Below are 21,185 nucleotides of genomic sequence, written 5' to 3' on the forward strand. Positions count from 1 at the left end.
CAACTAGTCGGCTTGATGGTGTTTTTGCTGAAGTTTTAGCCATACTAATTAAATCTGAACTATAATGTCTTTTATAATCCTGTTGGGTTTGTCTATTATATTAGGAACATATTTTTGTCCAATATTAATCATTGTAACAGTGTGTACTAAAACGGAAATATAAATATTTTTCAAAAATAGTTGGAGTTAAGTGATATATTAAAAAAAAAAAGTGACATATGACAAGGCCCTGATCTAACATTGCAGTTAGCCCTAGTTTGAGCAGAGGGTTAGACCTCTGAGGTCCCTTCCAAGTTAAATTCTTTTATGATTCTATGATTGAATGGAACCTTAGGTTTCTGTGTTGCTTACATGTTTATGCAAAGAGTTCATTGTTTATAAAATTTATTGATATGTCAGAACAGCTTGTAATTGATAACTATTTGAAATGTGACTTTTTGTTTTTGAGAAGTGTTTTGGTCAAAACATGTAATACTGAAATCCAGATTAGAGATTCAAATTGAAAAAGGTGAAATGAATAATGAAACATATGATTCCATTGTATTTTCCACAGTTGAAATTATATGATAGTATATTTCTCCAGTTTGTCTTTCTCGGTATTTTATTCATTACTGTTTAACTGCTAAAGATCTGCAACTGTTTTTCCATCTGGCTCTGATCTTGCAAACTGTGGACTGCAACTGCTGTGATTTCATGAAGGCCAGCCCTGTTAGTTAAGTCGCGTACGGCCTTGCGTGTTTGCAGAAAGGAAGCCAAAGTCGGGAGGTTACTGTGAATTGTATCCACCTCCAGAGTGAAGTGCAGTAAAAGGGCGAGCAACGCAGTGTCAGGACAGCGTAAAGCAGAAGGGGAAAGATGATCAGGTACTAGCTCGCAGCCTGTATTTTTCAGAGAAGGAGCACAGGACCGTGTGGGGCTTTGTGAAGCAGAGAGGCCCCACGTGTGGTGCGTGGGAAAGGTGCGCCCCAGGAGAAAGCTGCGGGAGGGAGGCCGCAGCGCTGCTGCGGCTCGGGGCCGGCGAGGGGCGGAGGAGCCCCCGGCCCCGAGCCGGGGCGGAGCGGGGCGGGGGCCGAGCCCGGCGCCGGGCGAGCCGAGGAGGAGCCGCCGCCCCGCGCCGCGCATGCACGGCGCCGCGCAGCCCTCCGCCCCGCCGGGCCGCGCTGCCTCCGCTCTGCGGGCGCTGCTGGGCTCGCGGCGCGCCATGGCACCGCGGCTGCAGCTCGGCTCCTTCCTCCTGGCGCTGCTCGCCGGCTGGGGCGGCCAGCGGCTCGCGGGGGCGGCTGGAGCAGCCGGCGGCAGGAGGGGCGCGGCGGCGGCCGATGCCTGCGGAGGGAGGGTGAGTGGAGCTAAGCGTTGTTGCTCGGGTCCCCTCGCTGGCAGGCAGGCGTGTTCCCTGAGCGCGTTTCTTTGCAAACCTGCAGCGTTTGCGGGGGAGATGCTGAGAGCTTTGCAACTGCAGGTGTCGGGCGCTGTGCCGTGGGCAAGTGACCGTGTGAGCGGTACAGGTGGGACGGGTGCTTTCCTGGGGTGTGCGAGGAGGGGACATGGATGGGGATGCCATTGAGGGGGGAAAACGTCTTCTGCAACTAATAAAGCTGCTCCAGGGCTCTGCATCTGGTGGTTAATTTGCGGCCGCGAGAGAGGGTGGCATTTCCCGGGAAGGGATATTTATTGGTTTCTCGCCTGGGGGAGGGAGGCATCTTGTAACCAGCGAGTGTGAAGAAGTCACTCAACAGGTCTTTTACCGCTAGCGCTCTCCCCTTCCTTAAGTCGACCTGCACTGCGAGAAGGATAAAAAGCGATCACTTGGGCTTTGTTATTTTAATGATTCGAGGCCGGCTTGGGGTCTTAGCTTCAGGGCTGATCATTATACAGAGGATGTAGGAAATTTACGGGAGGGGGAAGGGGGCAGGAAGGTGATAAACATTTTGTTACTGGTCTCGGCCTTTTGTTCCTATTTCTGGTATGTTTTAGTGTCGGACTTACCTTGACTGTTTTTTCTGTTTTGTTATTTTTAAGTAACTTTTGCGGTTTTTTTTGTTTTAAATCTCTCCTGATGTCTAGTTAAAAATTTAGTTGAAGCGTGGTGATCCAGGAACACCGGAGGGAACACAACTGACTTTCATTGCTTTTCCTTTTTGTTAGACTGTCACTAAGGATTTCCTTGGTTTCAGATCGGATCCTTTGAGAAGGTTACAGCAACGCACAATTCAGGAGTTTGTAGAGGATAGTGTAGAAAGCCGAAAGCATTGGAAAATGGGTAAAAGAAAAGAGGAGTGCGGAAAAAAATACTTGAAATTGTGATAAAGTTTAGGACTTAAATCTTTGTATTGGACAGAAATTTACAGCACTTTTAAACTTTGAAACTAATCAAAAATAAAATGTTTTGGCTCAGTACTTCTATTTCATGTTTCATAACGTGTAGACAGGATACTCCACATGCTCATGATGTCCACTGTGTGTATTTCTGTCAAGTTTTGTGTCACCTCTGAAGTAAGCCGTTGCTACCTATTAGAAGTCCTAATACTTGATTAATATGCTTTGTTTAGGCATTTATAGAAATATGCAGCTTGCAGTGTATTTATTTTTGCTTACATAATTAATGCAATTGTGTATTGCTGTGGTATTAATTGTCATAATGTAAATCTGAACATACCACAGTCTGCTTAATTTAAGCCGTTTGATTGACTTATAGGTCAGTCAAAAATACACTTTCAAATTAGCATGAAAAACCTTTATCTTTCATCACATACAACAAACTTTACATTTTGATTTCTTAAACAGTTATATTAGTTTCTGTTTTAATGTATTTTCAGCTTCAAGTTCAGATTTTCCTAGGCAATTTGTTAGGTATCTAGTCTGATTCTGTAATACCAGTCTTGTTTAATGTTACCTACACAGTCTGGGCGGGGCGGCATTTATTAGAATAATGACTGCAGGATGGCACCCATTGTCTCAGCTTTGTGGTATTTGTCTTGGTGTGCATGTAAGTTTTGAGTAGACTTGACATACTATTAAATGACTGATGGCCCCTCTAACACATTGTCTGCTCTGGAGCAGGGTTGCCTTTGAAGTAGTACCCCGTAGGAAGTAAAGAGACTATTTGCTCTATTAAAATTCCTTGGTATTTCCTCTGTTTAACCACAGGCCACTTCCCCTCTGCCACTCTAAACACTGCGGGGACACTGACTGATTGAAAAGACACAAGCCCTGAAGTAATTGTATCCTATTCAAATAGATACTCTTATTGCAGCTTACAAGTGGTGTCTAATTAATGTATGTTAAGGGCATGAATAAATCTTAACGTTCTATATGGAGAAAGACAAACAGTAAAAACGTCTAGTATATCTTAAGTGGAGCAGTTGAATTGAAGTAATTCTCAACAGCATAAATAATATAGAAAAATCTCAATTAACATTTAATACTTAGTTAATCAAACCAGAAATAAAATGTGGGTACCTGACTGTGTGTATGTACATTTAGATATACACACACATGTGGTGGATATTTTCCTCTCCCAAAACTGGAAATACATGGTATACTTCTTATCTCAGTGGAATCTTTCTTTAATGTTTTCTTGAATGTTGTTTGTAGAAATCTATGTTTAATTCTGTGCCGTTACATTTATGTAAGAAATGCTCATTTTCCCTTTACTCTACAAAAAAAGCTTTAATTTGCCTCAATATTTTGTGCAGTAAAAGCTTGACTTGACATAAGCATATTACTGGATTATGATTATAAGTGTGTAAATGAGGAAGTATTTGATATTTTGATTCGTAGCTCCTCATATCATTCTTAAGAATAGCTAATGTTTTCAAAACTAAAGGCTTTAGATGTGATTTACACAACTTCAGTTGCAAAATGTGTGCCTCCATTAATTATGTTCTTTGATAATACTTTAGTAATGGTCTTGCAGGTTCAACATATATCTGCAGCAGTAAAGCAGTTAATATGAGGACTAGTAACTCATAAGAACATTACTATTACTAATAATTAATGGGTGATTTCAATGGGTTCAGATAGATTTTAGAATTTGGATTGACTTTGCTAAGTCTAAGTTTTCTTCTGTTGATGTTGAATGGCAGTTTTAATGTAGCCCTACACTTAACATTATTTCACATTAAGATATAACATTTGTTTAAAGTAGAATAGTATTGCAGATTAGCTTTCTGTTTAGATGGTCTTACTACACCATATGCGTACCTTTATCCAGAACAAATAAATTAGGAAAGGCCCTCCTTTAATCTAGCATGAGTATGTCCACATGGGGAACTCTTCTGGAAAAGTATTCTGTGCCTTTTTTTTTTTTTTTTTTTTCCTCTCCTGTAAACAAGCTATTATGTGTACAGGGAAGACAGACTGGGCTTTTGAAGTTGATTTGAATATGTTTCAAATTCATTTATGCAGAGTTCAACACATGAGTAACTTTACTCTCAAGTAGTTTTGTAGATTCTAATGGGACTACACACATGAGTAATCTCTTTTCATGTATTTAATTCCTCTGAAGATCCTGGCTCTGAGCCATGTTCAGTATAAAGCTTAAACTTAATTAGACTGATTAAAAAGAATAAATAATAGCATTTTTAGCAAACCTCTTTTTTTTCCTGCCCTCTAGTTAGCAGAGAGTTGTACCTTGCTCTGCTCTGCTAGGCAAAGCTTATCAGACATGCTAGGGGCTCCCCGTTCCCCTGCGTTCTCCCCTGAAACTCTCCTTGCGTCATGTGCTGCGTTCCTCAAGAAGCTTTCTGTAGCCTCCTCTGTTTTATAAAGAGATCCCCAATCCTCCTTGTTCCACTACCAGGACCTCTGCTTGCCTCCCTTGTCTTAAGGCTCATGCTGCTAGGTCCCTACATCTATCTCCCCAGGCAAAGGGATCGCTGTGTATCCCTCCCAACACATACTCATTCTTCTTTACAACTAGAATTTTTCTAAGCATAAAGCTGAGCCATGCTGGAATGATTTCCCCAACTAAAGTTGTGTTTTGGGAACTTTATTTGGGAGGAAGAATGTCTTGTAAAATGGTAAGAATATAATTTACTGGAGTTTAAATTCCTCCCTTTATTTCTTATTATTTTCCAACAGTTGAAAAATCAGGTTTTCTCTTGCAGGGTATTTAAAAATTTTAAAGGGTATTTGGCAGAAGACAAACTTGAGATGAAGCATTCTGGAAGGTGTTAATGGTTGCCATCAGTGGGTTCTTTAATCTATAGACAATTCCAGAGCTGGTTGAAAGCTCTGCAGACCAGATGCCAGCAGTTCTGTATCCTCCATTTTTCTGATATGCTTTTCTTTCTTTCCTTTTTATTTTATTATTATTTTTTTTTTTGGTCAGAAGCAATAGGTTTCTTTCCCCTAACATTTAGAACAGTGTAGTGACATTTTAGAATTCATTAGATGTGTCATTTAAAACTTTCTGCATATCTCTGATATAATGCAACATACTGAGTGTAAGTGTTTGTAAGCATGGTCAGTCACGCAGATAGGCATCAGTATTACTTTAATTTAGCTTAGAATTTGCTTCTAACTAACTCTAGCTTTTTGGGAAGTTACATTAATCAGGTAAGCTAACAGAGAATGTGACCTCATTTTTACTCTAGTGTCAAAGAGTTTTAATAACAGTCTGTCTACTTAAGTTAATCAAAAAACACACAAAGTAACCTAAGTGTATTAACGCTGAAATAAGCAGATCAATGTTTCTTCGGGAACTCTGAGGCTAAACAATTTAAATACTATGTTTTCAGAATGAACATTCAAACAAAATTATAAACAGGCTTAGAGTTCCATGCCATTGAAATTAGCCCTGAGTATTAACAACAAAAAAGATCTTTCCTTGTTTGCTGATATGAAATTAGGAAATTGAATATGAGACTAATTTGTAAACCATTGACTGATTTCTGCAGTCAAAGTCTCTCAGGACTGTCGCAGACTCTCTAGGACACATCCTTGGCTTAGATGTCAAACTCTACTCCCTGTCTCACTCCCCACAAAAATCTGCTTTTGAATAAGTAGAAGGGTAGTAATTACTATGTTGGTCTTATTAATTTAAAATCATGAGCCACTTATTTAACAGCAAGTACTTTTAAAACAGATTAATACTTTCTAGTCCACTGCTGAAAAGATGTTAAGCAGTTGTGATTACATGATGCTAACTTTTCTTTTGTTAATTATTGGGTATTGTTAATATAATATGGATGTTAGTTAATTAAAGCTGCAACATTTAGAGGGTGTTTAATAAGGACCAGCTGTCTCTTCCAAAAGATCAGCCCAAAGATGATGAAACAAAGCTTTGATGTGAACTTGCCTGCTTAATTCCGCTCAAAGGCAGAATTTTGCCCGCAAATTTAGCTTGTTATTTAGAGGCCCGTAAAATAACAGGAGTGTGAAGTATTACTGGAAAACTGTTAAGATTTTTTAAAGATTAAAAATTTTACTCATAATCTTTGTTTTAAAAATATAGTGCTTTTTTAAACATATATTGCCAGCAGTATAATGAAGTGTATTTGAAAAAAGTTTTTTTCCTGATACTTTAATAATTTCATGTTGATGTTTTTATGCCTATTTACATATGAAACTGAACACTGAGTAAAAGCACCACATATTGAAAAACATATAAAAGTTATATCAGATACGTGGAGTTTATTTGATGTATCCTCTTCTATATTAATTATGAAAAATGATTTTATGAAAGAAGTGCCAGTTATAATAACTCGAGAACTACTTTTTATTACCTTCACATACATGTTAGGTAATGTATTCTATGCTATGGTAACTTGAGACTCTATTTAAGGATCAGAATTTATGTGCAAACTTGAAAAAAGATTTTTATCCTCTTGTGCATATGATATTTTGCAATTGTTACATAATCCAGCTATTTGTCTTTCCTTGACCTCCTCGATTATACTCAGCCATGTTGGCACTCAAGAGTTTCTATGTGACTTTCCACTGGAGACTTTAATCAAATATATACTTACTTTTGGAGTGAATATTGGCATATGACGGTAATGGATAGTCTCCTTCAGTGGTTTCACTGTAATATTTTGTTTAACAGAAACACATTATCGCTTCAAATATCCCAAATTCTGTCAGCTAAGCCAAGGCACAAAAGTTCACTTTGCAGCTTCTTTGAACCTATATTATTTAATTAGTACATTGTGCATTCAAGATTATGTTTAAAACATCATTTTCTGAATTTATAAAAAGTATTGGGGGCCTCAATGGGTTAAGGAAGATACCTGAAACTCTTCAGAGGAGATGCCCAACATTTAGTACGCTGTCTCAAATGCATTTATGGATATAAAACAAATGGGTAATTATTGGAAGTGAGTCATCAGCTTATGTGTGTGTAGACAAAAAGACTAAGGAACACAGGAAATAAATATTTCTTAAGAAACTTCTCTGGCCATCCAGATTTCTCTGGGCCTACAATTTGTAAGATTGAATGGCTAGTATATGATCCTTGTTTGCCTCCAAAACTCAGAAATCTGTAAGTAAGTATATTTCTAATAAATACATAAATTTTGAATGCTATCTTTTGTGAAGTTCATAAATACGTACTAACTGCAGGTTCTTCCGTGTTTTTAGCCCATCAGCAGTGTTTTCACAACTGGCTTAAAAACACTTTGAAAGCAGACACTTGCTTTAAAACAGCCTTGGAGTAACCTACTTTACAGTGAAAATAGATCTGATGACTGTGCATCTCTTTTTAAATTTTTGCTAGGTCTCCTGGTCATACCAGTTTTCTCTGGACCTCTATTTACCAAGCTTTCTGTCTTACAAATTGTTTCTTGTCTGCCTCTGGAGCTCAGAAAGCTATTTGATATTTGGTGTTAACCCCTCAGCTCACAAGGCCTGTTCTGTTTGGTTGTGTCGGTCACATCCCCTAAGAGATACTGTCCAAACATTTGTTCTGGAATAAGTCCTAGAGCAAGTCCCATGGATGGATCAGCTAGAGGATGCTCTAAGAACAAATTGTAGCGGTTTGTTTAAGAAGAGGCTTTAAGAACCCACTGGGGAATCAAATTCCAGACCAAAATAAGGAGCTGTCACTGTTCTTTCAGGTGATAAGGGAAACTGTGGATTAGCAGGAGGGTTTCAAGTAAACGGCAACATTCTGAAAGACAGTATGAGCGCATGAGTGTGAGAGTATGAGTATGTACGCGATGGAACGAGATTACAGGTAGCAGCCCGTCCGCAGTCCTCCTGCCTCCTCCCACCACTGTATGGATGGATTCCAAGAGTGCGAGGGAAGTTAAATGTGCAGCTAGCGATTTGTTCTAAGTTTGAACTGATTATTAAAAAGAATCAAAGCTTGGATTAGAGGTTTAGCAAGCATCAGTGCCTGTTTCAGGATATATTGTACTCTTTGGAATTGCTTCTTGCTAATAGGCTGTTGCAGTGTTATACCGCCACTGGCACTGCAGCACTGCTCCAGACATCCTGGGTGATTATTCCCAGTGGCTGTACTGCCTGTGCAAGTCGCTCGAGTGTGGCAGGACACTGCCTCTTGGTACTCTTCATTCTTGGCATGTTGCTCAGGCGGTAAAGGAATCTGCTGTTGCAGAAGGAAATCAATTCTGTGGCTAGGAAGTGTCCACATCCTAATTTGGTGTGCTGTTCGATGTTCACCCACATTTTTCCTCTGCTCTTGACTGGTGATAAGGATGTTTCATGCATTCGAAGCTGAAGATGCTCTGCAAGACTCTGTGGCACAGACAATAACTGGCAGTTGCTGTACTTTATAAGCCCTCTCCACTCTTCTATAGGATCTGCAGTCAGTAGGTGATGAACGTCTTTACACAGGTGGATGAATTCCCTCCATTAGCTTAGAAATAGTAGTTGCTTACTGTTGCGAGGTCTCCAGCACATAAAACTCCTCTATTTTGCTTCAACCTGGGTTAAGCAATCTAGTAATGACCCCAGAATTGTTCTTTAACTTATAGCGTCCAGGTTAAAAGAAAGTAATTACAAAAGAAGTTAAACGTGAGATCCCTTTCATAGCATGTGGTAAATAATTAAGGCTGGAATTGTATGCACGAAAACCTTTTAAGCAGGCTTATGCAGAGATGAAATAACCAGGCTTACACCAACTACACCAAGTTTAATTTAAGCATCAACCAGCAAGAGTACATGATGTAGAATGTAAGAGCAAGGATTTTTTTCTTTTTCATGACAAAAGGAATCCTTCCCTTCTGGCAGGAAACTATCTCTGCGTAGCCACCAAGACATTTTGGGGAGAGGGCCCTGAGGGCAGATGGGATGAAAGAAGTGATACATTACCTGGTGCGTGAAAAACACATCGATTCTTGCTACAAGAATAACACAGAAAGAAGGAAGAACATGACAGAGAGAAGGAAAACACTACCAAGAAAAAGAGAACAGTCTGAAGTGTACTACATAGTAAAAGGAAGTGAGAGAGCAAAAGCTATAGAAAGAGCTATTTGTGAGGTTATTACAATGAGAGTCACCATCTCAGCTCCTTCTGTGCCTCTGTGCTTGCTTGCCACTAAAGAAACAACTGAACGCTTTATGGGGAGTGCTTAGAAGCCATCCATTAACTTGAATGGGCAGATTCTTTGTCTTCATTTTGTTAAGTCTATTTAGTGGGTCTCAAAAAAAATTTTTTTTGTAATGCAATTTGCAGAATGTAGGGCTTAGATATATACCAAGGTCATGTTGAGTATTTGGGAAAGACACAAGAATCAGCAAATTACAAGCAAATCTTTTACTGAAGTGTTAAAATATATCAGTAGCACAAAAATGGACATCTATACTTAGGGAATATGTATTTAACAGATGGCTATGATATATGTCATGATCTTTGTTCTTATTCGCTCTGAAGTTGTAGATGCATGAGCACACTTGTTCTTGTGGATCCACTCTTGGGCTGTTGTTCAGTAAGGCAGTAAATCTAATTTTAGGGTATCTTGGACTGGATCAAAAACACTATGGCCACATGGCTCATTCTGCTTCTTCTAACGTGTTCAAACAAATCTGAGAGGTAGCTTTGTCCTAAGAGATTTCATGCCAGATCAGGTATCATATCTCCTTCTGCAGGCCTGAAAGCATAAACTCTGAAATGTGTGTTTTGGTTAATTCAACAGAATTAGAGTTGTGTGCCCGTGACTGATCTGAATCATATTTGTACCACTTGGTGATCTGAGAGTGCACAGATGGCTGCGAAACAATGGCCTCTGTGTTGCCAGGTGCACCTTCTTCTTGGCAGTGTGAAGCTTGCAAGGCAGCAGTCTTTGAGTCCGTACCTGGCAAGAATTCTTGCCGCCTTATTGACAGATTTTGTACTGAGCACAACGTGTCAGAGTAATGCAGAGACCACTGTAATGTCTCTGAAGGAAGTGCTGTTGAAATGTATTCTTTTATTTTCCGTAACCTTGCTCTATATTGTGATGATCTAACATTGCAAGTAGGAGCCCTTTCTGTGCTGGAACCTGGGATTGGGAGAAACTAGAGGGGACAAATGAGCGTGCAGGGTTCAAACGGCTCCAGCTACATATGCTGGTGGACTCGGAACGCTTTAGCGCAGGGGTTCAGAAGGGAGCGACTCACTGATCTCACACAGTGTGCTGCAGAACATGCCCAAAGTTGCTATACACTTTGGGAGTTGCATTAACAACTAGGCAACATCTGGATGCAGGTATGTGGAGGAGTTGACCAGCATGAGGTTCTGCTTGGAACTGCATGTTCTGTGTTTAAAGGTTCCTAAATCATTTAACTAATTCCTGTCTATTTATAAGATTTTTTTTTTCCCTCACCATTCTTTATTATCCATTTTTACTCTCACTGTGTTATGGCAGTGTCAGATTTTGCTCGTGGTTGGTGGGCAGACTTGGATTTTAATTTCTGACCTTCCCCATGTTCCCTACTCTTACATCAGTGGGAGGAACTAGGTATTTCTGATCTTACCTCTGACTACATTCAAATCCAACCAAGCAATCAGTGACTTCACTGACTTTTTTTGTATGCGGCTGTGGGAAAATTCCTGGTTGGCTGGCTATGAATTAATGAAAATCCTTAGAATGCTTCAGTAATGATAGCTCCTGTGGCTTTAAAAATGCTATTCCCTTTTTTAATTTGAGGAAGGTCATGGAGGTTTACAGAAACTAAGAAAAGAAAACGTAACATCTGGTTGGGCTCTGTTGATGACTGCTTTTGTGAAAAGAAAAGTTATGGCGTTTCTTCAGCATCAAACACATTCAAGGTGACCCTTTCTAAGAACTCTTGGCAAGATTTCTTTTCACTCAAACTGCGTTTTCTAATTAATTTTGCATTGTGTTCTGAAATGGAAGATTTTAGTCTTAACCAACATGTGGGAATCTCAACTTCAGAAAATTTTAATTAAAAATACACCTTACCTTTATAAAATAAATGTCTTGTATATAGTATGTAAAATCACTTGTTTTATTTTTATATATTTGTAATATTTTACCTTAAGTTTTTAGAATCCCAAGATTAAAATAAGCTTTGGGATTGGGTTGTGGGTTATATGAAGCGAAGGTAAGAGAATATTTTTATTTGTAGATGACATCCATAGTGAAGTTTAGTTTCATTTATTTGCATATAAAATTTCAAAGAGCAGTGAATTGTAAAAATCCCCCGTTTTATAATTCTAATATTGCATGTTTAAAAAAGAATGACTTTTTCTTTTATAATGCAGGTTAAACTTAGGTGTGAATTTAGCCCAAAGGAAAGCATGATCTGAGTATGTTTAGGTCCAAACAATAAATCTTCTGAACTGTTAGAACTAGCTATCAGCTGCTCAGTTATACATATGTATTCCAGGTGTGACTGGCCTACAATCAGATAAAAAATAAACTTCAAAGAGTTTTAGTAGTCACATGTCCACTGTATCTTATATCTTACATTCTAGTTTATACAATGACTAAACTATATGCAGGCCTGTGTTTGTCATTTACTTGTGGAAACATAACACTGTAATCTCATTTCCTTTTAAGAATAAAAAACTAAGGATTTTGTGAATTTTGTTATTTGCTTGTGTTGGTTTAAAGCTGTTCATTTGTTTAGGTTTTGTTTGTTTGCTAAAATCCTACCTGTTAAAATCAGTGGCAAAACTCTGACTTTAATTTTGATGGGATCTTGTCTTCTGTACCTTAAATAAATGGCTTAAAATTTTGTGATTGCTTAGCACTAAACAGCTGGAACTGACGCCAGTGCAAAAGCTGGATGCTTAGCACGCTTGAAAAGCAAGCCTCTTATTTGGCTACTTCTTTGTGTATTATGGGAATATTACTACTCATTAAACTAGGATGTAAGTTCGGAGTACTACTTATTTTTGCAGCAACTCCCCATGTGGAGAGTTGTTGGGTGCGTCTTCTCAGCACAGGATAGTGCTGCAGACACCAGAAGTAGCTCAGAACGAACTAACGCAACACCAAAGCAGGATGACAATGTTACTGTGGCATTGTACTTGCCTTTCGTGGCTGACCTTAGGCAGGGCAGTATGCTAGTGCGACAGTTTCTGATACTTAGGCTTTCTTGTTTGCAGCTACCTCCAAAGTCTGTGCTGGTGTGTGTTCTGAAACATCTGCATGGTGTGTTGTCATAGCATAGTGCACTGTAAATATGCACTTTAGTTTATCTCACAAACTAATAACTTCCTTGTGTAACTAGGCCCTTAGGGATGGGGTTTTTAAATGCGCCGCAGTAACTTTGAGTACAGCTGCTCAGACATTTTAAGATCCGCCATGAGAATTTCACCCCTTTTCCCCAGTCCAAGCTTTGCAGGTGCCCTTCTGTATCTTGTCTCACAGCCCTTGTAAGACCTGTGTGTACTGCTTCATGTTCCTCAAGGCAATTTCAGTGGGGATCAGTGTTATCTCTGTCTGGGCTTGCCTCTACTTACAGGCAGCAGAAACAAATGAGAATGGAAGTCAAAACTGGTGATTTGTGCTGAGCATAAAGACTGCTCTGTGTGGATGAACTTTGAATATGCTGTGGGAAGGGGACCCGACTGAATCACAAAGCTTTTTAGTGAGGTCTTCTAATTTATGCTGGGCTTCCCCTTGGAGTCTTAGAAATTTGGGGTATAAGTGAGTGGTTTAGGCTTCATCCTCTAAGTGTGAGCAAATCCTTAGAGGCTTGGATTGGGATTTTCAAAAAAGAATGCAGTGCCTTAACTTCTATTAACCTTCAATGGGATTTGTTCTCATTTGTGGCTCAGGGTGTAATTATATTTTATGTTGACTCAGAAGTGAAGCTGGTTAAAGCAATTTTCACTTCCATCTGCATCTTCCCACTTTGGTGTTGCTGTTTACTCTTCCCTTTCCACCCATGCAACCATTTGTGAGTTGCAGTGTAAATCATATTATTCAAATTATTTGAATTAAAAATATCCCTACCGCTTTTTCTTTTATTTTCTTTTTCTTTTCACAACTTTGATCATTTCAATAACATGGATAAAGACAGACCCCCAGGCAATTTTGTTAAGTGTATGTTTGGAAGTGATGAACTACAGCATGAAGGAAGAGCCAAGGACCGAACCCAGGAGTCAGGAGCTCCCCGTGCTAATTTTGCCACTGAGGTCAATGCTTCATGCAACTATTCCAATACTTTCAAAATTCCCACCTGTGGGTATTTGAATTTAGGTATTTTTTAAAAATATCTGGTCAAAAGAGCTTAAGAGGTTAGTAAACAACATATATGAAAGGTTAAAAAAATCTAAATAAGATTTTGAGTTTTGAACATAGTTTTCATCTGAGCATTTTTTAAATAGTGCATGTTTCACAAGTGTTATACTTTAAAGCAAGAAGATAACCATGCTTCAGAAATAACTGCAGCCTCTGTTGAAACGCAGCCGACTCTGTGGTGGAACGCAGCAGTAACTGAGGAGGGCACAGTAATGCTACACAACCCTTCCTGACAGGAAACGCCGAGTGGCGTATTCATTTGTAACCCAAGGTGAGGACCTGCAGCAGAGAGTCAATAGTTTTGGAATGGAATTTGGACAGGTTACTACTAAAATTACAGAAAGAGCCATTTGGTCTTAGATATCAGTTTCTCACCTGGCGCTGAGAACAGCATCTCCGATTAGTACTACATCTATGAGCAAATTTGAGGGGATGCAGAGTACAGTTAAGGATTATTCTCCATTATAAAGCGCTTTGATTTTATTTACCGCATCAGAACTTTATCTGAGGCTGCCTGATACTACTTCACAAGCCGTATAGTAACAGCCCCAAGAGAAGAAAGGTCCAAATGTATAGCCTGATGCTTTTATTATAAAGCAGTATCTAATGTCCTGCTTTTTGCAGTTGTGTAATACAAAAATATTTTGATAAGATACTTTTCAAAGAGTATCAGACTAGCAAAATCCATTCCAAGATAGTTACAGTTTTGTTTTATTGTTTACATTTTTCAGTTAATATTTCTTCACATTATGTTTGTGGTGTTTAGCAATTATTTTGACTTACCTTCTTTTTGACAGAAGCAATAAGTTAACTACAAAGAAGTTAAAATAAGAATCGAAAAACACAACAGAAAACCACCTAACCCAGCTTGACCCTTAACAGGTGAAAAGTTATTATTCTGTGCTTCTTCAGAGCAGCAATGGAAACAAAACTTTTATCTTTTATTCATTAGTTAGGAATAATACAAGTTGGAATAGCTTAGGTTTCTCCATATAGTTGCATTTGTAAGAGTAATTCACTAATCATGCCATTCGCTTTTGGGGTTCTTTTTCAATAAGGACCACAAGCCGTGAAATGTCATGCAGAGGTTTGAAAATGGGACATTCAGCTCACTAAAGAATGAGCTGCCAGCACAGAACATTCTTCTATTACGCTCTGGCAGTAAATGTAGGAATCACGGCCACAAAATAAAAGAGAAAATAAAGTCGAATGTAATCTAACAGTGTTCATAGATATGAATAATCATTATTCAGTGTAGCCACGTTATAGTTAGTATTTATGTTTTAGTTACTGCTTGTTACAGTCCACTCAGCTGCAGAAGTTAACTCTAAGCAAACTCCGATAGTTTATTTGCATGCTCTTTATGTGGAAAGCTAGTTTGTAGTTACAAGTAGGATTTTTGTTTTTCCCCAGTATGGTTAGGTTTTGTTGCAATAGAGAAAATAGTTGTTTCGAAATTTATATTTTACAGTCACATCCAAATAGTTTTCCTGTTGTAAGTTAACATTTATATTGGAAATGAAGCTTATAGGTCTTCGGGTCTACTTCTCAATTTACTACCATAACATAATTTTATTTTAATATAAAGCTGAAGGTTTACACTGAAAGTGTTTAATATGCTATATTGTATTGTTCCTGTTCAGTGTTTTAGGATTAGCTGTTTATATATTCAGTTTAACTTTGCTAAAAGGTCAAGTAAAGTCTGTAAAAAGTACAGCTTCAATTTAACTTTTTAATCTGTATATTTAAATGCTTAAGCTCTTAAATCTTTAGTTGCTAGAAGGGAAGTTGTGCATGGCATTAACTTTCTGCTAGAGTCTTTTTTTGTTAGAAGTGGCTGTTTCCTACAGAAAAAGATCAGTAAGTGTGTGGAGCTCATTTAAAAAAAGGTTTAAAAAAATATTGTAAGTGCTTTTTCAAGTATTTTTAAATTCAAAAGACTTTTTTTCATGATTTGATCAAAGTAACATAACCTGTGGCTCTGTTTTTGTTACACATGCTGATGGTCTGTGGATAACATTACATTTTTTCAGCATGAAACTGAACACTTCAAATCCCTAAAGCAGTCTCAAATTTATGGTTAATAAAAGAATTTATTGTACTGGATGTCATCTGTTATATCACTCTCAGAACAGAAACTGGCAGTGAGTGGACAGGAAATATTTCCATTTAAAATCACTTCGTTCTTATGGTATAGGGCAAAAGTGTCTGATTTCAGCAAAATCATTATGCATATCGATGTAATAGAAGCACTTTCAGTTGTAAAAATGTTTTATCATCTTTTAAAAATATTTCTTCTTCCTTACAGTATTTTATGTAAACATTAAATTATTAAGGTCCTGTATTTTATCTGTTTCAGTATTGATCCCTTAATCTTTTCATGGCAGAAGGAGTAGTAATAATATATTTTTAGGTAAATAACCATACGTGCAAAGTGAATGGCAGTTTGACAAGTTAGTATTACCAAGGCCAAACTGCTTCAAAATCTCAGACCTTTGTGTTTGTAATTGATTTTTTTTTTTAAGAGCAAATTAACTCCTATGTGATGATTAGGTTCTTCCAGCTTAATGTATTTCTTCAAATTGTTTTCCTTTTTCAAATATATTACGAAGTGGGAGATACATGGATTGCAACTTTTATTAATGGAAACTTCATGCAGTCAGATTGAAGTTTCTGTACCTACTTTTTCATGTGTTAACTAGTATTTATAATAGTAATTAAAATTGTAATTCTCAGCGGGTACTAGCATCCTGAAATAACTATTTTTCTTTTTCATACTGTTGCATGTTAAGCTAAGCGGTTATGAAGGTTTATAGCCAGTTGATCAGGTTAATTGCATATTTCATTCTTTAAAATATATATAACAGAGACAGAAATGTTCACTTAATCTTTTACAGATACTATTTTAGACTGATTAGAACTTATTTATTAAAAGATTTTGAGAAGCAAAATAACAGCAACCCGTTTTTATTTAGGGGTGTCAGTTTAACTTTTCAGTGCAAACCAGCTTATCTGGCAATATTTTAAGGAAAATCTTTTGAGAAGAGCACATGAGAAGAAAACGTCGTCATGTAGTGTCCATGTGAACACTCAATGCAAGTGAAAATTTTCATCTGAGTCGTGTCTTTTTCCACTGCAAAGATAATCTAGTTATATTTTGGTTTATGCTTTGACTACATTGGGGGAGAAAAAAGGGATTCATGCTAGTATTCGAGAGGAAATAGAAGTCTAGTGTGATTGCTTTGCCGTAGGAGTCTACAACCTACTTTCTTGATGTGACACAGTGGGGGTACTCGTAAATACAGAAATCTGTTTGTTCTGAAGTTTTTTATTCGTCCTCTTACAGAAGTCTGATAACTAGTGAATTAGGCATCTTACATGCCATGGAGGATCTGGGCTGGTGTAATGAAGACTGCGAGATTAGACAACGATTAAATAGGGTTCAGATGATACTTGCTGTATTTGCTTGATTAGTTTCCATCCAATCACAGTAAAAATATTACAGAGAGGCAATGATTTACTTGAGCAAAAATCAAGAGGAAGAGCTACTGTCCTCTGTCACGAAAATCACAGCAGATGGTTTTCTTGCCTGACTTAACACCCTCTTTTGGCTAGGTTGCGCTATAGTGTCTTGAACATCATCTTGTGGAAAGTTTAGGATATTGCCACTCTAAAAGTGACCATTGTTCCTTATTTAATTTCTTAGATATTAGTTTTGTAGGTTTTTTTGTTTTTTGTTTGTTTTAAAGCCTTACTAGGTTATACTTTAGGTTCCAAATCACTCTTGTCAAACTTACATCAGTACTTACTACCAATTACCACGATTATTAATAAAATTTAGTCTTGCACCTTATTACTAATGAAAATAATTCAAGCAAATAATCTACAAATTCTAATGTGGAAAATTGTGCCTCTTTTGTTTATAGCCATGCCTTAGTTTCTGTATATCAACTTGCAGTTTATTTGCATCAAGTAAATGATTTAGACATTTTTTTTTTTCTTCTGGTTTGCATTTCCATGAAGCCGAAAGCAAACCTTAATAGGGTTAATACTTGTATTTAACTCACGTAATTTAGAAAGTTTTTATTATTTAATATGTAAACTAAAAAGAAAATTAAATCTAACACTTCCCTTTTAAAGAGAGGCAAATTTTAAACTGTAAATTTGTTGTAAAACGTATTAGTTGTTATGAACGTCACCAAAGAACATCAACTGAGATCTGCGTCCCATTACACTGAGTGTGAGGTGTGTATATATATGCACACAGTATAAACTGAAGTCCTTGCTCTGAGTTATTTACTATCTAAAATTGTTTCCTAGATCACTGGAGGAAAGGAAATTTTGTTATCCCGTTTTACAGATGAGGTTAAGGCACAAGGATAGTGAATGACTTCATCAAAATGATAGGCATAGCCTTTAGCTAAAGCAAGAAATGAATCTGTGTTTCCCGAGTCTCTGAGCAGGGTGGAATGACAAGACTGTTCATTTAAAATAAGTGCTTAGGGTTTTGGTCTCTCTCTCCCTCTCTCCCTTAAGCAGTCAGTACTTTGTGTCTAAGGCACTTCAGAGAATTAGGTGAGAAGGAAAGTGAGACTAAATATGCACCTTTTAAAATCTTGGAAGCCTTAGGGCTGCTGTTGCACCTCCTTATGTGTTTGTGCAACGCAGTGAGCACGTGCTGGTCTCTGACTGGACCTTATAATGTAAGTGGTGGTGATAATCGGTTACAGCAACTTGCATAGTGGCACGTGGCTTGGCCATGTAGGTGCTACCCTAATGGAGACAGAACATAAGAAAATATGGGAGACTGCTGTCTCCACTTAGGTTTTTTCCCTCCTTGAACAGCTTCTCTTGTTTAATACAGTGTTCTAAATTAATTTTTTATTCCTGATAATTTTAGTGAGATAGGTGAATTTACAGTTTAGGATATTCTCACTTTGTGTTCCTTTCACTCATAAGGCCTTTCAGTGTGGAATGAATCTGGATCTTATTGGTGCTGGTTGTATGGAATCAACAGGAATTTCTTTAGATCAGTACAGAAACGGTACTTTTCTTGAGGCTAAATACATTTTGTGCCATTCCTGCGTCTTGTCAGGGAAGGTGATGAGAGAGTAGACCCAGGTGCCAGATCTGCACCTGCACGTTGGGCATTCAAAGTTATTTTTCTCAATGTGCAATTTCATGTAATTTATTAATGTCTTCTGTAAATTGATTGCTTAAATGAAAGCTGTTTTAAGAGAAAAAATTACAAATTATCAAGGCGTATATTTTCTTCATCATATAATTTTTTTCAACTGGATAATCCAATTTTAACCAATTGGATGAGAATAAAAAGTTTTCCAAGGCTCTGGGATAGGTTCAGCATAATCCTTCATGAAGAAGATTTAGAATGAAAATATTGCAAGACCTTAAATGTAGTTGAGCAAATGGCACCAATGCAGTAATTTTAAGTCCAAGCAGGTTGCGATACAGGTTGTGCGAGATGGTGTTTTAATGCAGATATCACATTTCATGTCAAGTAATGTAATAGTATGAAAATGGCACTTATGAACTAGCCATTTACTTTATGGATAGAACATGTAACCTTTGCTTTGGCTTACTTTCAAAAGCACTTAACATTAAATACATAGGAAAAATGCATCTCTCAAACGGTTTCACTTGTTCAAGTGTATTATAAAGTGTGATATCCATAGGGTGTAACTTTTATTAGTGGAAACTGAATGCAGTCAGACTGGAGTTTCAATACTCTTTCAAACATTAAATCTCTATGTAAAAATTTGTATTTAGATTCCTTTTTTTAGTAGTTTAAAACCTTATGGGACTTGATAGCACATAACGCCTAAAGAGTTTGCCAGTACAGATATATTTAAAACACACACACATTATTTCCTTGATTTTTTCCAACAGTAAGATTTAGCAGTAGTTACACTTTTGAAATGCAAGTATTTAAGCTAGATGAGCACATAGGAACATTTGACTATGTTCTGTCTTCTCTTCATCTTTCTGTCACAGTGAAAAGCCATCTTGAAAAAACCATCTTGATGGCAGAAGCTGTTCTGGGTTAAGAGGTGGTGGAATAGCATGATGGGGGACAAAACATATGGATTTGCAGAGAGTGGAAAATCAAACTTATAGGAGAGGGAAGTTAGCTTTGATCATTTTTCTTTGTTTCTTCTTAGAAGTGAATTCTGAGGTACACTTTATTCAAGTGTGGCAGTTATCTTGAGAATTTGTGTCCTTAGAAGGTTGCATTTTGTATGGCTGTATTGTTTTGATCATAAGCATTTGGCACAGCTTTTCCTACTTAAATAGTTGCAAGCGGGAAAGCCCCAGATTGCTTGCAGAGAGGGGCAACTGCTGTTTAAGTAGTGTTTCTTGCAAGTATCCTTCAGGTGGACCAGGAAGTGTGTGTGCAGCTCTGTGTATACTTCTGACACGTGCCAAATAGAGTTTTGGCTGCAAATATGATGGCTGTACTCATAGACGGTAACCAGGAGCATAAAAATTCCCTCGCAGCCAAAGTTCTGCATCGGTGAATGTATCTGCCAGTGTGTCAGTCTCAACCATGTGGCTCTTCGGTGCATAGTAAGCACCAGACCTTCTTATCCTTGCTGCTGATTGTGTTAGTGCTTATGCAGTGGGAGTAATTTTCATCTTCTCTGTGAACCAGCACTAGAAAGAGGCTCCAAGAAGATAAAGACGTTTTCTAAAAGCGCAGAGTACAGTAGTAAGAATCCCAGTTTGCATGCTTGCCTCAGGGAGGTGGGAGTAACAGCGCTTAGCAGTGAAGAAACGAAAGCCAATACCTTTAACACAGCCTGAAGGGCAGCATAGCTGAAACATGTTTTTTTAATTCACCAGGAAGCCAGTTTATGCAGCTTGTCCATCAGCTTTGTAAAATAAGGAAAGGAAGGAATACTTGATTGCCTTCTTGGGAAACATTTATAGGGAAAGGTAATTTATTTTATTAGCCTAGTTGATATGCAGGAACTCTTCTAAGCAAACGGTATTTTCAGTCATCATACTGGCTGACATAATGGCCATTGTGTTTTTGTTGCGTGCATGTGTGTGGATTTTTTTTAATCCAGATTGAGAGAAAATCTCTGCTGTAGTCGTTGTGACAGTCTGGTCTAAAACTGCAGTAATCTGTTCCTCACTTCTGATGAGGGGATCGTGGATTGGGATTGTATATTCTGTATATTGGCCATATGGAAAATAAATGTGGCACTTTTTGGTATGTTATTCCTCCTTTTATGTCCCTGATAATGTTGAACTTAATGCCAAAGGTACCTTTGCATTGCTACTGAGCAGATGCCTACCACATTTAAAGTGCTGATTTCTCATTGCTTGAGCCTTTAAGTTATGTAGCTCGAAAAATGGTGGTATGTGAAGGGTAATTCGGTAGTACCTTTGGGAAGCGATGCTTGTATTACTTGAAATGAAATTCTTTTTTACTCCCATCTTATTCTGCAAAAACAAGTTTCAAGTGAGACGTTAAAATACTACTGAAGGAATGGTGAAAGT

General features: G+C 37.8%; 1 protein-coding gene across 2 annotated transcripts in view; it reads left to right on the top strand.

Annotated features, from left to right (window-relative positions):
- Positions 1 to 790: 790 nt before the first annotated feature.
- Positions 791 to 21,185, top strand: part of IL17RD (interleukin 17 receptor D) — a 55,711-nt gene continuing 35,316 nt past the window's right edge. Inside the window, exon 1 of one of the 2 annotated variants that reach the window (XM_068907736.1) lies at positions 791 to 863. Coding sequence is in view for 1 of the 2 variants with exons in the window: in XM_068907735.1 (XP_068763836.1) it covers positions 1,202 to 1,336 (135 nt within the window). In the remaining variant the exon portion in view is untranslated. Of the gene's footprint in view, positions 864 to 1,181; positions 1,337 to 21,185 lie in introns of those variants that run through there. The other variant, XM_068907735.1, reaches the window with a different exon arrangement.

Source organism: Struthio camelus, chromosome 14 (genome assembly GCF_040807025.1).
Source record: "Struthio camelus isolate bStrCam1 chromosome 14, bStrCam1.hap1, whole genome shotgun sequence".
NCBI classification, from domain to species: Eukaryota; Metazoa; Chordata; class Aves; order Struthioniformes; family Struthionidae; genus Struthio; species Struthio camelus.